Genomic DNA, 18,137 nt, shown 5'->3' on the forward strand with positions numbered 1-18,137 from the left:
ATGATATGATGATATGGCAATTGATGTGACACCAATGTTAACATAACTCTTATTGACTATGTGACTTGGTACGTTGACATACACTTGATTGACACAGTGGAATCTTGCATTGATAGGTCACATAGAGTGACATCACGATTAAGGAGACTGATTTGGTAGCACCCAATCAAGCCACCTAGCAACAATTGTATTTTTATTTTTTTAGGAAATAACTCAAACCAATTTTATAAGAGCATCCGTATCAGATGTGGCAAAAATTATGCCATTTTGCCACATCAAAACCCTACTTTATTATTTTGCCACATTATTTTACAACATACCATTTATCAGATATTCTATACTTCAATTATATACATTAAAATAATATTTACTATCCATTAAAATAATATATTAATTACTCACTTTAAAAAAAAAAAAAAAAAGACACAACAAATATTAGAAAGATAGAAACCCATCAAATGTTTTCTTTTTCTTCACTTCTCTCTCTCTCTCTCTCTCTTTCTCTCTCTCTCTGAACCTCTCGCCTTTCTCTGATTTATAATTTCTCTCTTTTCCTCTGACCTTTCAGTCCATAACCTCTAATTCTCTCTTCGTCTGTTCGGTGGCATTGTGGTGGTAGGTTCGCTGATTTCACCTTTGTGGTGGCCCCATGGTTGTGTGTTTTATAGTGGGTTGATTTTGATTTGGATCGGTGATAGAGGATATGGGTTTTTTGTGGGTGTGTTGGAGTTTTGTAGCTTTTGGTTTGGATTGTTGGTTTGGGTCTGTTGTGGGGTGGTCGGTGGCAGATTGTCAGAAAGCCACAGAGGAGATGTGATGAAGATTTTGTGGGTTTGAAATGTTTGTGAATTTTTTGATGCATGTGGTCTGTGGTTGTTGGTTCTGGGTTTGTGGGTTGATGGTTTTTGTGGGTTTTGTTGACGCCATTGTTTTGCTGGATTTGTGGTTTTTGCTGATGCTATTGTTTTGCTGGATTTGTGGGTTTTGATTGTGGTCGATGGTCACTGGGTTTCTGAGATTTGTTGGGTCGGTGGAAATCGGTGAAGGGAACCGGTGAGGGAATCGATGAAGAGAGAGTGGAGATAGAGGCGGTGAGAGCTGAAGGAGAAGATGAAAGAATGAGAGAGAAAGAAGAATAAAAAAGAATAAATTCATTTGCCACACCGGTTCTGTACTGTGGCAAATATATGATGTTACTGTAGAATGTTGCAAAAAAAATGGGATATGGCACATCTGATAAATGTGGTTAAATGATGTTTGGTGTGCCAAATGTGCCAAATATTTAGCATTTGGCACATATGGCACAGCTGATAAAGATGCTCTAAGAATGTCTTCTTTAAGAAATTTAAGTAGGACACTGACACTACTAGGTGGCTTTGCTTTCGGCGGACTTCACCTTTTTGGTTTTGTGGGCCTTTGACTTGGGTGCGATATCATGAACCTTTGCCTTTCAATTGCTATCATATGGCATTGACATTTTCTTTCAGTTGGATTGGGCTTGTAACCGTGTAGTCATAAGCTCGTTGAGCTCGGCCATGTGCTCATTCATGTTGCCTTGGGCCATGATGAAGTTCTTGAGCTTGAATTTATTAGAGCATTCACAGTGATTGTATCAAATTGCTAAATTACTATTTTTGAAAACCCACACAATGAAAATAGAGCTACAATAATGGTACTATTGCTAAATGTTTTAGCAATTAAGCTACAGTAAACTATCATCTATGACAGTCCACTGTAGCTCAAAGGTAGACATAAATATTAATATTTTATTCCTTCTTTCCTTTTTTAATTAAAAACTATGTTCTCTCTCTCTCTCTCTCTCTCTCTCTCTTCACTGAATCTCTCCTTCTACGTTTCCTATTTTCTTTTTCCCTCAGCCTGATCTCTCGCCCTTGCCTTTTCACCCTTGCCCTTTCGGTTTGTGGTGGTGGTGGCTAGTGATGATTTTTTTTTTTTTTTTAAAAAAAAAATTTTATCAGACTAGTGATGAGTTTTGGTTTATGGTGGTGGGTTTCAATTTGTGGTGGTGGTGGGTATCCATTTTGATAGGTTTTTCTGGGTTGTGCATTGAATGGTGGTTGTGGTTGGGTTGGATAAGTGGTTATGGCTTGTGGATTTATGATTTGGTTTTGGTTGAGGGTTCCAATTTGTGGGGTTGTGAGTGGCAGTGGTGGTGGTTTTGAGTTTGCTAGTAGTGGTGGTGGTTGGCAGTGGCCGTGAGTGGTGTGTTTATTAATTGTTTTTGCTTGGAAGAAGAGAGAGACAGAGAGGAAGAGAGAGAAAGAGACATAGGGGACTAATAAAAAAAGAATAAAGAAATAATATTTAAATAAAGTGGTAAAAAAATAAAATTTGATGTTGGGTGTATTGTAAAGTGAAGTGTTAAAATAGATACAATAGATTTTTGAGTTGCTAAAAGCTAAATTTTTTAAAACCACTTTGAATGTTGTTATGACGAGGATGACATGGTGGATGAATTGTTATTTGAATCAAGTCAATTATTTGAATTAGGCTTCGTGATAGAAGTTATCTCAATAAGGATATTCTAGGTTTTAGATTAGTGATAGGTATTGTCATTAGCCCATATTTCCTATTATGTTTAAGGTGGTAAGATGAATAATAAAAGTAAGCAAAAAATTAATCTTAAAAATTCCATAATCCAATTCAAGTTCAACAAGCTAGTCATCTGGAATCTACTAGGTTGTCTTTTTAATTATCCCAGTTCATATAATTTGGTATTTGAGAATTTCAATCCATTTGAAGCATCACTGCCAAACATCCCACAAATAGAAACTTAATTTAAAAAAAAAAAAAAACTATCAAAACCACTTCACTCACCTATCACGGACAACCCAACAACAAACCTTAGCCCTTGTGATTTGTGAAACCAAAATAAAAAATCATAAACTACCATACCCAAATATATGAAATTGTTTCAATTTGAAATCTCTTATCATCTCCATTATTCATTCCATTCTTTTAAAGAATCTTTCCCCCAATCTTTAATTTGGGTTTAAGCTGTCAGAGACATCTCCATTACTTCCAAAACCCCAACTCCTTGATGTTTCTAACTTCTAACAATATCCGATCCAATCATATGAATTAACTTTTTGGGTAAATTACAAAGTTGGTCTTTATCCTTTACATCATATCTCAATTTGATCTCTAACCTTTCAATTATATCAATTTGGTCTCTAACTTTTTAATGTCGTTTCAATTTGGTCTATGCCGTTATCCCTTAGATAGAAAAGACTGACATGTTTAATGGAATAATATAAAATTTATTTACTTGCCACGTCAACCGCCAATTGTACAGCCACGTCATATTTAAAATTAAAATTAAAATTAAAAAAAAAAAGAGTAAATTTCAGTTCTCTCTCTCCTTAGTTCTCACCATCTTCTCCACTTCATGATCCTTGCTCTGGGGAATTAAAACCATATCTTTCTCTTCGGACTAATATTTAATATCTTGAATCTTGGTGGCTATTTCATGATGTGGTTTTACTTTTTGTTCTACAACATGAATGTATTGGTCTATAACATCTTCAATTTGATAGTTTGCCTCTCCAGTTCTATAATACCCAAAATTTCTATTCCACAAGAACACCATAACAAATAATAGATAAACAGAACCAACCAAAAACAGAGAGAGATATTGACCCATCCATGTATACACAAAAAAATACACACCTACACATACCATAAACCCATATACATAGGCCTACCTCCACACAACCAATGCAGGTCCAAATATGAATTCAAAGTGTCAAATTCATGCACCTCCAACTTTGATTGTTAGACATCCACCCTTATAAATCCACTTTCCACGCGCCATATAGAGCCTCCATAGGCCTTAGATCAAAGAGTGAGAGTTGAAGGCTATGCGTTTTAGTAGTTTGAGCTTAAAGACCAAAGGAGAAAGGGTGAGAGATAGAGAGAGAAGTATTTGAGAGTTACTGTAGATGTGATGGCGGTCTTGATGCTCTGCAATTCATCTCTAATACCCACAATTTACCTATGGACACCTTCTGCCACCGAAAGAGAGAGTTAGGGATTAGGGGTTAATGCCATGAGAGTGACAGTGAGGCCGTACATCATGGTGAGGGTAAGGGTGAGGTACTGAAAAGTGAGGGAGTTAAGGATTTTAGTTTTTTTCCCAACTTAATGTGAGTTGAAATGTTTTTTAATTAAAAATATGGTGTAGCTGTATAGATGTTCGTTAATGTGTAAAAAAATATTTCTTTGTTTGAGCCGTTTGCTACGTTAGCAAATTCTATCCAAGAGATAACAATAGAGACCAAATTGAGATGACATTGAAAAAGTTAGGCTCTAAATTGACACAATTGAAAAGTTAGGAACCAAATTGAGATATGCTGTAAACGATAGAGATTAACTTTGTAATTTAATCTAAATTTTTTTATACACAGTCTAAAAAAGGAAGTTTGAGCCCATTGAATAAAAGTTTTTTTTTTTTTGATAAGAAATAAAACTTTTTTTGTTAGAAAGAATGGTAGAATGTAGATTATCCTTTTCTTAAGCAATCATTGATAAATCTTTTTGAAGTCGGAACCAACCAATTTTCAATAATTTAAAGCATTAGCATCCAAATACAAAGCATCCACCACAGGCGGGAGATCCTTCTTCAACCAAACAATATCATCATCAATGAATCTAGCAAATCTAGCCAAAGTATGAGCAACACAATTAGCAGTGCGCCTAACATAATTAATCGAAATGGATCTAAAGCTTGCAGCCAAGCACCAAATATCCTCATAAATTAATCCAAGCCGTGAAGGATTCAATTGAGCTTGGGAAATTGTCTGCATCACCAACGCACTATCACCTTCCAAAATAATATCCATGAAGCACTTCCACCTCTTCACTATCTCGTACAGCACTGCCCTTCGTAGCCAAAGCCGCCATTACTTCACCCTTTTCATTTCTAATTAAAGCCTCATAGCCCGAAGCAACTCCCTCATCAAAGCAAGCACCATCAAAATTCAGTTTGAAGCAATTACCTGGCGAAGGCTGCCATACCTATTGCGATGCAAACACAATTGGAGCAAAGACACACAGCTAGTCTTGGGCCTCTGTATACTCTCTCAAGTACTCCAATGCTCGCTGAGATGACCTTGAAGGATGCTGGAATACACCCCTGTGCATGGTTGTATTGTGCTGATTCCAAATCTGCCAACAAGTGACCCAAAATAGATCTCATTCCTCCCCTAAAAGTCTCGGCATTAAACTTGTAACCAACTGCAAAAAATCAGCTTGCTCAGTACCTGACTTTTGAACAGTGGCGGCTCCAGGAATTTTGTTTAAGGGGTTCATTAAAAATTTTAATTAAAAAAAGACTTGAATATATCAAGTTGCCGACCAAAAAAAAAAAAAAAAATAGTACATGAAGTTTTACAATTTCCTTCTACAAGTATTCAAATTTTTAATAATGAGTATCTATTGCAAATGTAGGTAGGTATGAGCCTACAATCATTTTATTTTGTTAAGCTTATCTAATATTTTTATTTTTATGCAGTTTTTATTATCTATTTGTTATTGTTTTTATAAAAATATATTAAACTAAATGACTAAACTAAACACATTGGTTTTGTATTAATTATTAACACACACAACCAGACTCATTCATTTATAAAATTATACACTAGTGTCTACTTAACCAATCAAATACTTGGACAATCACTAACTTCATAAATTTTTTTCTTAAATTTTACTAACTTTATAACAAAAAGTTATTATAACATGATAACAATATACACACATGTAACAAACCATCTCTATTTCCTAATTATTAAATTATATAAATTTATATTATAATTATATATTGTCCACACAAACATCCACACATATCATAATTCACAGAAATAACATTATAACAAAAAGTAATGTATACAATCAATATTAGACACACTCACACACATAATATAAATTTATAAAAAATAATCAGTGGCGGCTCCAGGAATTTTGTTTAAGGGGTTCATTAAAAATTTTAATTAAAAAAAGACTTGAATATATCAAGTTGCCGACCAAAAAAAAAAAAAAAAATAGTACATGAAGTTTTACAATTTCCTTCTACAAGTATTCAAATTTTTAATAATGAGTATCTATTGCAAATGTAGGTAGGTATGAGCCTACAATCATTTTATTTTGTTAAGCTTATCTAATATTTTTATTTTTATGCAGTTTTTATTATCTATTTGTTATTGTTTTTATAAAAATATATTAAACTAAATGACTAAACTAAACACATTGGTTTTGTATTAATTATTAACACACACAACCAGACTCATTCATTTATAAAATTATACACTAGTTTCTACTTAACCAATCAAATACTTGGACAATCACTAACTTCATAAATTTTTTTCTTAAATTTTACTAACTTTATAACAAAAAGTTATTATAACATGATAACAATATACACACATGTAACAAACCATCTCTATTTCCTAATTATTAAATTATATAAATTTATATTATAATTATATATTGTCCACACAAACATCCACACATATCATAATTCACAGAAATAACATTATAACAAAAAGTAATGTATACAATCAATATTAGACACACTCACACACATAATATAAATTTATAAAAAATAAAGACACTTACAATTCACAAACACTTACTCTTTATACTTAGAGTTGGAAATACTTATAATAAAAGTGTGCAAAATTTAAGTCAAGGTGTGCAAAAATATTTTTAAGAAAAAATTATAGTATTAAACTAACAAAAAAATATATATTATATATGTATATGTATATATTTTGAAGTCAGGGGGTTCAAATGAACCCTCTGAGAATAACGTAGCGTCGCCCCTGCTTTTGAAGTCGAGTTAAACTCCCAGCCCAAACATCCTCCACTGCCCCACAGCCCCACAGCCCCACAACATATGCAAAACCGATTCATCCTCATGTTGACAGGAACAACACCGTGCCTCCTCCACTACCCTTTTGCGTGCCAGATTTACTTATGTAGGCAGAATGTTCAGACATGCATGCCATGACAAAATTTTATCTTGTTAGGAACATTGGCCTGCTAGATACGTGACTAGAGTGCCCCTTTCGTTCTTTGCCTCGCTGACTCCCCAAAGTTGCTCTTTTCCATCTGTAGCTGCTTTACCACATAATATCTGGACTTCATTGTATAATTTCCCTTTTTTGAACCAGACCACACCATCACATCATGCACCACATGCCTGCTCAAAGGATGGATGGAACATGGTAGTGATACGTTCTTTGTCCCACTGATGATTTGACCAAGCAATTAAATTCGAGACCCTCCACTCCCAAATCTCCTCCTTCGATTCAAAAAGAATTTTTTTTTTTTGTTGGTTGATTAGGCAGCCAACAATCCTTTAAAACCTAGATAGAAGCTCCATTACCCACTCTCCAATAGCATCCTTACTTCAAAATTGGTTGAGCCACTATCAAACTCTTCCATACATAGGAACTATTTTGACAATCCTTCGCCTCAAGGAAATCACACCTCGAAAAATATTTTGCTTTGAAACAACTATACAAAAGAGAATTTTTATCCTGCAATAACCACCAACCCTATTTAGCTAGCATGGCTAAATTGAATGATCGTAAATCTCTAAAATCCATTCCACCATCTTTCTTTGACAGTGTTAAAAAACTCCAATTTTTCCAGTGTATTTTCCTCTCCTCCCCAATTTGTCCCCACCAAAATCTAGCACACATAGCGTCCAACTCATCACATAATTTCCCAGGTAGCTAAAAATCCCCCCATTGAATGCGTGGGAATGGATTGAGCCACAGCTTTGATGAGAACCTCCTTGCCAGCCCGTGAAAGTAACTTCCCCTTCCAACCTTGCATTTTTTTCCACACCTATTCCTTAATGAAAGCAAAAGTGTCATATTTCCTTCTTCCTATCAAAGTAGGTAGCCCCAGGTAAGCATCAAACTTCTCCACTTCCTTTACCTTTAATTTATCTATAATCCATGCTTTCTGCTCCACAGACACATTACTATTGAAATAGGCAAAAGACTTCTCCAGATTTATGCATTGGCTTGAAGCTTTGACATATAGCTGTAAAATATCAGAAACAACCTGCACTTCATTTTTATTAGCCTGACAAAAAATCAAAAAATTATTAGCAAAAAGCAGATTAGTTACAAATGGGGCACTTCTACATACTGCCACTTCATGCAACCTCCCTTCAGATTTGGCATTAGCAAGGAGTGATGTAAATTCTTCAGCACATAGCAAAAATAAGTAAGGAGACAAAGGATCACCTTATCATATACCCCTAGTAGGCACAATATTCCCATATGCCTTTCCATTAATTTAAATTGAAAAAGAGGGTGTAGAGACACAACTCATAACCCTATCCACCCAAACCTCCGGAAACCCCAATTTAATCATCATACCTTTAAGAAAGCCCCATTCCACCCTATCATAGGCTTTACTGACATCCAATTTAAGAGCTAAAGCCCCCTTCTTCCCTTTTTTCCTAATATGCATGGCATGCAAAGTCTCATAGGCTACTAACACGTTATCTGTAATAAGGCGTCTAGGTACAAAAGCACTTTGAGTAGGAGAAATTATCTGTGGCAATATCAACTTTAGCCTATTTGCCAAGACTTTTGAAATAATTTTATATATCACATTACATAAACTAATAAGTCTAAAATCTACCATTTTTTCCTGTTTCTTTAGTTTAGGAATCAACACAATATAAGTATAATTAATGTCAAGCACCATATGACCAGTATGGAGAAAATCTAACACAGCATCAGTCACCTCATTGCCAAAAATTTTGATAAAAAAGTGCATTCATACCATTGGGTCCAAGAGCCTTTGTTGGTCCCATTTGGAACAATGCTGCTTTCACTTCTTCACTACTATACGGCCTAGAAAGCACCTCCAACATATCATCAATTATTTTTCTGTTAATTGTATTAAGGCATTCCTCCATTCTGCCATAAGTACTTCCTTTAAAAATATTCATGATATACTCTGATGCCACCTCCGCCACTTCATCCACTTCCTCCACCCACACCCCATTTGCATTCTTCATTCCCTCAATAAAATTCCTACGTGTCCGTTGGGACACCTTGGAATGAAAAAATTTAGTGTTTTTATCTCCATATTTTAACCATGACACTCGGGACCTCTAACGCCAAAAAATCTCTTGCTTAAGCAATAAATCATCCAACTGTTTACTCGCATCAAGAAATTCCCTTCTGCTATCTTCGGTCATCTCCTCTGCATTCAGCACTTCCAGTTTCTTTTGTAATCTTTTAATTTCCTCTGTTTCAGGTTTAGTCTTTAATGAACCTCATGCATTTAAATCAGCCCCATAGCCTTGGATTCGGTCCATAACACTCCTTAAACCCGGACTGCCTTGCCCACCTTTTGTCCACGCCTCATGCACAACTTCCTCACAATCATCCCACAACAACCAACTTTCCTTAAACCGAAAAGCACTAGCCCCCCTTCCCCTAAGCCTCTTATCATTCCTAGTTCTCAACAAAATAGGAATATGATCAAAAGCATGGCTGAACAAGTGAGAAACTAAACTGGCAGGGAACTTTCCAATCCAATCTTTGTTAGCAACAGCTCTATCTAATCGTTGTTTTATGTGGGCTGATCCTAGCCGTCGGTTTGTCCAAGTAAATTTATATCCAGTAAAATCCAAATCTGTCAATTCACAATTCTTTAAAGCAACCCAAAAATCCTTCATTCGATTATGATAAGGTGCATGGACATTTTGTTTTTTCGATGCGTGAAATATGGCATTGAAATCCCTGATACAACACCATGGACCCTTAATAAAAGACTTTAAATGAGCTAAAAGTGCCCACGACTTTCGCTTTTCATTTGCCTCCAGCCATCCATAAAACCCTATGAGATACCACACAAAACCATCCATCTCCATCTCCACAACCTTAGTCAAAATATGGTCATCAGTAAAATTAATAACATCTAAAGTCATCTCCTCCTTCCAAAGCAAAGCCAACCCTTCACCCGAATTAGGTTTTTTCACTATTAATTTATTTTTAAAAGGTACGTCACCACAATGCTTCTCAAAACCACTTCGATCCAACCTTGTTTCCATTAAGAAGCATAGATCGGGAGCTTGTTCCCTCATTAATTTGTGAAGGCTTTGAACTGTCCAAAGGTTCCCAAACCCTTGGCAGTTCCAACTTAAAAGTCTTATTGTTCTCGGTGCTTTAGTCATGGTCAAGCCCTCACAAACCTTCCATTTTTTCCCAAGATTCTTGTCTGCCTGTACCTTCCCATCAACTCCCATAGTCAGATTATTTCATTTTGCCAAAATGGATTTAGCTCCCTCTTTTAATACTCCCACAGGCCCAACCTCCATCCGGACTAATCTGGTCCATGTAGAGGGCTTTCTAGTGTTATTTAGCCCAACCCCAACATTACTGAGTTGCACGTGCTCTGCATGAATTTTTGGTGCCACCTCAGACCTTTCATGTAGGCATGGTTTCTGCCCTCCCGAAATTAAGGAACCAGAATCTCCACCTCCCTTCTCCACCCCTCCACTCTCTTGATTCTTGGCAATATTTTCGCTGTCAGCCCAATCTTCTTCCACACTTCCAATAGCACCCCCCTCTCCCTCCATTACCGGTTTTATATGTTTACTTTCTTCACCACCACTGCTGACTCCTACCTCTACCATATTTTGTGAAGCTGACTGGAGTTTGCTGCCACCCTTCTTCCCCTTATGCTTATCATCCTTTGTGACTTCCCTCCACTGTGGTGGTCTCGTTCTACCCCTCGATGCCTTCAACCAATCTCCAAAACCACATTCAATCTCAGTCCCAAATTTTGTTTTGCTAAAATACTGAGCACAAAACCGTAGTTCATACCCAAGCATTCCACAGTAATGACAGAATATAGGCAACCGCTCGTACTTGAGATTCACCCAATATTTCTTCCCATCTGAACCTGCCAAGAATGCCCCACGTTGTATCTCTTTTTCTAGTGGAAGAGCCACCTTAACCTGCATAAAAAAATTCTGCTTGTTATTGTTACGCCGCCTCTCGATCTCCAGAACCCTCCCTAAACGGTTCCCCACCTCCTCCGCTACCCGGGCATATCTCATCTCAAAAGATGCCCCCATATTTGTATACATAGAGCTATTGAATCAAACTTAACATTCGTCGTCGCCATCCCCGACTTCCCTCTTGTTAAGAGTAGGGCTTGATTATCAAAACTCCATAGACCTCCGGTATAGACTCTATTCAACTCAATTTAAGATCTAAACTTAAACTGAAACAAGTTAGAGCCGACTTCCACAACTTGCGCACTGTCCTCCAATCCTCAAGCTTTTTTGAGTGTTGCCAAAGCTACTCTTTAATTAAAAGGTTTGCAAGTTAAAAACTTCCCAATAAGACTCAAAGCACAGCTTTCCAATTCTTCTTGCTCACCTTCATCAGATATGTTAATCGTCTCTTCTTCTTCCAAGGTTAACTTCATCTTCTCTAAGATTTGTGAGACATCATCTGCTATGTTTGTGGACTCCACGATAGGAAAAAAAAGAAGAAGCAAAAAGCAGCCCCGTAGGAAACCCTAAGGAGAGAAATCTCGTGGAAAATGAGAGAAAGAAGCTCCTAAAAAATAGGAGAGAAAAACACTGATAAATCTTAAAACTTGTAAAACATATAAATTTTTAAGTAAGCAAATTTAGATACTCTAGTATTACATTCCATATGAATTTCTCTACTTTTTATTCTCTCCAAGCTATTTTTTCTTAGAATACAGCCAACCAAAAAATTAAACAAAATAGTAATTAATATTTATGTTTGGTTATATATACATGAAATTATGCATATTTATTTGAGCAATTACACAGAACTTATACAATTCATGGAATTTAGTTATGACAGGAAAAAACTTGATTTCTTTACAATTTGAAATGCATTGGTTCAAATTCAATCCACTCTAGGTTTTGTGCATAATGACAATATTTTTTGAACAATATTTCATTTTTATGTTTAAATTTATTATAACTATTTACTTTAAAATAAATAAATAAATAAAATTCTATCTAGCAAAATAGCTATAAGCCTATAATTAGTTTTTATTTGCGTGATCTTCTATTTCTAAGTATATTATATATTTATTATACAATACTTTCCCACTAAACCTAACTCGATCATATACTGTAATGGCTTCCAGTTCTAGTTAGTTCAATTGGTAAAATTTCTTAGTGTTTTGCTTTAATAATAAAGAGTAATCATCAGAAATAGACGCTATAGTTGAAACTATCTCTTAAAAAAAAAACTTAACTCATATATTCTTCTCAAAAATTTTTTTTAACTCATATATTGATTGGATCATTCTCCAACTTATCCCATCATTTCAAACTATAAAAAAGAAAAAGTGAAAAATATATATTCAATAGAATAAGAAAAATAAATCAAGATTTTTTTGGGTCTCGTTTCAATAGTTTCATGGTGTATGGTACGGTTAATGACTAGTTTATATATAAACTAAAAAGGATCTGTACATAACTAAGGGATGCTAAGGCTTGGGCCTTGGCCCAGATTAACATTTAGAATGGTATGTATTGGGCCACTTGTGTGGCACTACTAGCTGTGAGGTCTTACTATTCAAGAATCGAGAGTTCAAGACTACTTTCGTTAGTTGTAGCGTGTAGGCTTGTAAGCTTCTAGGCTGTAGCCATATTTTATTGTGTTCTCGTATGATGTACATTTGTTTTAGGGTACATGTGCATTGATGGTTGTATTTATAATGCTATGATATCTCAATAAATTGAGAATTGCTGACAATTCTTACGATAGTGGCCAATGGCCCAATTGTCATAACTGATTCACTTAATAATAAGAATCTTAAATTCCAAGATGTTTATTGCTACTTATAAATTCTTTATGTACAAATTTAAGAACAAATTAGGAACAAGGTGAATATTGATTTTCTTATACCTGTGAAATAAAAAATAACTATACAATTTTAAGATAATATTTACTTATTTTGCTTAAAAAATAAACTTTTAGAAAAAGACACAATTACAATAAATTTATAAGTACAAACAACTGAATTATTATAGGTTTTATTTAAATTAACTGATAAAATCTCTTATCATTAAATAATAAATCTAGGTTTGAATTTTGTTTATGCAAAGATAAAATTATTTTTATCATCATGAACCAAACGAAATAGGTTCAAATTTATCATTTTAATAAAAAAACAAATAAATTATTAATGATTTTTTTTTTTCCTTTGAAAATATACTTCATGACTTATGTTTTTAATTAACAAAATCCTTTACGATAATACTTAGGTATAGGATATTAGATTTTCTGATTAAATCTAAATACAAAATTATTTTGAATTCATTTCTCTTTTAGAAAAAAATAACATGGTGTAGTAGGCCTTTTTTACAATGTTAGGTTGGGTTGCCTCCTGCAGTATTGGACCCAAGTGTTATGAGTAAGGGAGTTGAAACCGGTCTAACTGTAACTCACTTTAGTCCGGCTTGTGCATAAACTATGGCCCTCTTTACCAGACTTTGATTACATACCCATGGCAAGCAGAGCCACTACAGGGAAGTTATGGCAGACAGATATAATAAAGGTAACACAAGAAATACTAGACAGAATGGATAAAAGGGAGCGACAATAAGTACCCCCGCACACAAAAGGTAACATAAATAAATGGGAAAATAATAATAATGAGCTTCTTGGATCAAGGGGGAAAATCAGTCTGCCATGCTAAGTAATGCTACGGAGTTGAAACTAGGAAGGGAAACCACTTCCTCAATGCAAATAATCTCTCCAGGAAAAGAGATTAATTGTTTTGAGGGAATGGGCCAACATAATTTATGTTCAATAAAGATCCTTTTTCTTTGATAGAGAGTAGGACTTTAGAGGGAAAGAGGAGACCAACCTATTGGTACATGCCTACCATTCTAAGTTCTCTGTTTTTCCTTTGTTTTTCCCTCTTCCTTTCTCAGTGCACTCCTATGTTATGAATTTCTCCTAAAGATTCCTATTACCTTGATTGTGATCCCCTTTTGTGCATGGTAAGAGCCCCTTTTATAGTGCCTGCCATGATTGATTTTTATTATTTTAGCCTTTAACTACCTTTGTCTAATATAGGTGTCCTTGCCGACCACTACTAGTTAGTTGTTCAACCATCACTGCTTACCTGTGCTAGTTGTACCACTTCCCATTATTAGACAAAGAAGGCTATTTTGTTTGTTTGTCTACCATGGCCCTCCTACCTGTTACAATGTGGGTGCTCTCTCTCTCTCTATCCCTCATGGCATGCACCTAGTGGCTCCAACTCATCCTTATTTCTTTTAGGCGGCATATTATCCCAATAGGATATTTATCCCAAAAGAGCCTGAACAGGAGCCCTAGAATAGGTTTTCCCCTCTCCTCACTGCCATACCATACCCTCTTACTTCTGACCCGTGACCTCACCACGTCTTGTATTGGCTGGGTATAGGCTGGTGATGTTTGGGCCTTGCGTGTGCTTTTCTTTTATGTATGTTCAAAGCTTGCCTACCGCTCATACGTTTGTTGTGATCTGGACGCTTGTCTGCATATTCTGCCGGTAATTTTGGCTTCTTATGGCGTGGGCTGTTTTCTGATCTCCCATTCTCTATGCCTTGCTTCCTTAGGGGGCTAGGCTTTGGCGGATTATGGGCTTTCCTTCCTTTAACCTACTCTTTTACTCCTTCCGTAGCCTTGCTATCATTTCCTACCATACCACGTTGTCATTCTTACTGTGATGTTATTTAACCCAATCATGTTAGGCCTTTTTGGGTCTGTCGTTTATTCTTCTCCTAATGACTCAGTATGGTTATTTGTCCTTCTATTACATTATTTGCGGGCTCTTGTGTCTCATTTGTTTCCTCTTTGACATCCTTGGCCCATTTACTTTCCTTGTACTTCCTTGACCCTTTTTCCAACTTTGCATTCTCACAGGTTTTTACTAACTTCTTTAGACTTCCCCAGCCCAATTTCCTTATCCCTCATCCTTGGGGCTCATGGGCTTGCCATCAACCCCTTACTTTCTTTGCTTACATTATTTCGGGCTTGTTGTAGCACATTCTCACTTTTCTACATCACATACTGTCCATAAGTTTGCTACTTTTCTCTTTCGGCTCCTTTAGGCCCATTTGCTTTCTCAAGACCTATTTGTTTATTTCATGAGTCTATGATCCATTATTCCTGTCGCTTGGGTTTAATGGTTTTTCTATCCCCTTACTAACTCTTTTTTGCCCATAATGCTGGGCTTCTTCTTTCTGCTGGGCTTCCCAAAATGAGCATCAACACATGGCTACTTTGTACTTTTTTTTCTTGGAGTAAACAGACCCTTGTATTTGTAATTTGCAGAAGCCATTTGTATATCAACAACATTCCAATGGAACCAACTCCAACTCCAAGGACATTCAAATGCATTCTTTTCCCAAAGAGGGAAAGTGGGTCCATTTGACAGGAGTATAATCTATCTAAAGTCACAGATCGAATCCCTACCGTAGATCATGTAATCACATTGAAAAACATTGGTCCTACATGATGAAAAACCCACCTGCACCAAATCATCATAACTCATAAACCCAAAAAAAAAAAAAAAAACTACAACCAATAACCATAATATTTTTCACCACTTTCATTACAACTTGTACACGTGTCAAATTGTGAGTTGTAGAGTAAAAATAATGGGTCCACAACTCCACTACTGAACTAGTCACATGAACAAATTGCATCAAAAATTGTAGAAAAAGTCGCATTACTAAAAAGACTAAAAAAATAAAAACCCTGAAGTCTTAAAATCTTAATACTGCTGTGACGAAATTGGCAAGAAAGAGATAAATGCGTTACAGGACCGAGTACAGAAAGAATAATACATTACAGATTCAAAAAAAAAAAAAACCAACATTTTCCCGCGCAAAAACCGACTCAAATTGGCGCCGCCCCATTTGAAAAAATAAAAATAAGAACACACGACAGAAACGCGTTCCAACTTGTGACAAACACGTAGATTATTAGACCCAGTAATGAACCGACACGTCAATCAATAAAATTCATGCTTAGCTGTCATCTATCTCCACCGCACGATCAGCTCCCACTCAGCAACTTTGGGTCCCACCCGACAGAACATTACCCGAATTTACGAAGCCTTTTGTTTTTTGAAGTTTTTTTTGAGTTTTTTTTTTTTTCACTCCCACCGCCTATGAATCCACAATTTCGAAAATTCAAATATTTTCAAAACCTCTTTATTTTCATTATATATATATATATATAGGTACCGCTCTTGTTTTGTTTTGCTACTATTTCCATATATTTTTCAGTGCTTCAAAGTTTGGAGTAAAGGATGGAGTTCACAGCTCAGAGCTGAGAGAGTCACAGGTGTTGTTCTACATTGTAATTAGTGTATTCTTGGGAATAGTTGTGGCAGTGATCAGACGGCTGAGAATGGGGTTTGAGGAGAGCTCTGAGGACAGGTGTACGACGCCGAAGCGCCGAGAATGCCAGATTCCGGTGGTGTTAGTGTGCCCACCGCCGCCGAAGAAAAAATCGGCGAGTGGAATGAAGCGAGATCCACCTAAGAATGGGTATTTCCAGCCGCCTGATCTTGATGCTATTTTTACTATGCCTCCTAGAAGAGAAGCCTGGGCTTAACTTAACGCCGGCTAGGGCTAGCTAGCTGTGTTGTTTCTATGAATATTTTAGATTAGGGGGTTTTAGGGAGTAGAGAGTAGAGAGGGGTATTTCACATTTGGTAATGTGTATAGTACTAGTAGTGTAGTGTTGTTAGGGAAATGAAATTCCTAGTTTTCCTCAGATTTTTACATTAATTAATGATTAATTCTTTAGTTTTTCCTCCATAAATGTTATTGTGGGATGTTTATGTTTTTGGTTTGGTTCTTTAATCCTGTCTATGCAAAAGTGAAATGCATTGGTGGATGGAATTGCTGCATTTTTAGTTGTGAATGCTGAGGTATCTGTTCTTTTTCCATTTCTGTTAGATGTTTTCTCATTACTGTTGTTTAATTTTGATTGATTTTTGTTTGTTTGTTGGGCTAATGGGATTGTGATTGGGATTGGGATTCTGGGAGCGTTTTGTTGTTAGGGCAAAACTGGTGAATGATGACAATGACGTTGTTTGGGTAAATATGGTTATGTCCATTAAAATAAACTACTAGTAGTAGTAGTAGGCTATCAGTAGTAGCAGACTAGCAGCAATGCATGTGCACCAGTTCATGATAGCTGAGTGGAACTAAATTCTGTGCACTCATTGCTTTGATTTTGTGTATCCTTTAAGATTTAGTACTCCAATGTATAACTAAAAGATTTATAATGGAAAAATGACTATATAAGTTCTACTCAATTAAATTCAAAATTCACCAATATTAAGTTATGTAAAGTTGTTTTACCTTTTACCTCCAAAAAAAAAAAAGTTATATAAAGTGGTGTAAAAATATATTATTATTATAGTAAATTTATACTAATATTGTTTATTTTGTATTTTATTATTTACGTTTTATTTACGTATACTAAGAATGAAAGAAAAAAATAAATGATAATTATTGCGTGTAAAGAAAAGAAAAAAAATCATTAAGAAAAAAAGATATTTTAATTAAATATAGCGTAAACTATATAATTTGATGTGGAGTGTAGTGAGTATATAAATAGAAAAAATAAGTTCTTATGTTAAAATAGATATGAATTTTTACATGTAATGCGAATATTTAATATTTATATAAAACAAATAAATAAAGAAAGAGGCTGGTAGGGTTGTAAACAGGTTGAGTTTTGTCAAATAGTGAATGTTTAACTTCGACTTGACAACAAAAATAAAATGTTGAAGTTCAGCTCGAACTTAAATCAAGCCTATAAATAGATTTCAAGCTCGTCAAAAAGCTAAGAAGCTTTAGATTGGCTAGGTTTGGCTCAGCTTGATTCATTAGTCAAGCCGAACTAGAGCTAAAGATCAAGCTTTTGAGCTATTGAGACCTAACATAAGTGCATTATCAAACTTTTTATGAAGCTTATTGGTTTGTACAAGTGGCCTCAATTCCTAATTAATTAAAGTCTTAATTAGATATGAGTTTATTTGTCAGGTTCATATGAAGTTTATTACTACGA

The 18,137-nt window shown here is 35.4% G+C and overlaps 1 protein-coding gene across 1 annotated transcript; it reads right to left on the reverse strand.

Moving 5' to 3' along the window:
- Positions 1–9,325: 9,325 nt before the first annotated feature.
- On the reverse strand, positions 9,326–10,300 carry LOC136062914 (uncharacterized). The gene has a single exon (XM_065762631.1). The coding sequence runs from the start codon at positions 10,298–10,300 to the stop codon at positions 9,326–9,328; it is 975 nt and encodes a 324-aa protein (XP_065618703.1).
- Positions 10,301–18,137: the final 7,837 nt, after the last annotated feature.

Source organism: Quercus suber, unplaced genomic scaffold (assembly GCF_002906115.3).
Source record: "Quercus suber isolate HL8 unplaced genomic scaffold, Cork oak 2.0 scaffold_467, whole genome shotgun sequence".
NCBI lineage: Eukaryota > Viridiplantae > Streptophyta > Magnoliopsida > Fagales > Fagaceae > Quercus > Quercus suber.

What these genes read in the sequence shown, in the direction of transcription:
- LOC136062914 (XM_065762631.1), bottom strand. Translation starts at nt 10,300, where the DNA reads ATGGGAGTTGATGGGAAGGTACAGGCAGACAAGAATCTTGGGAAAAAA.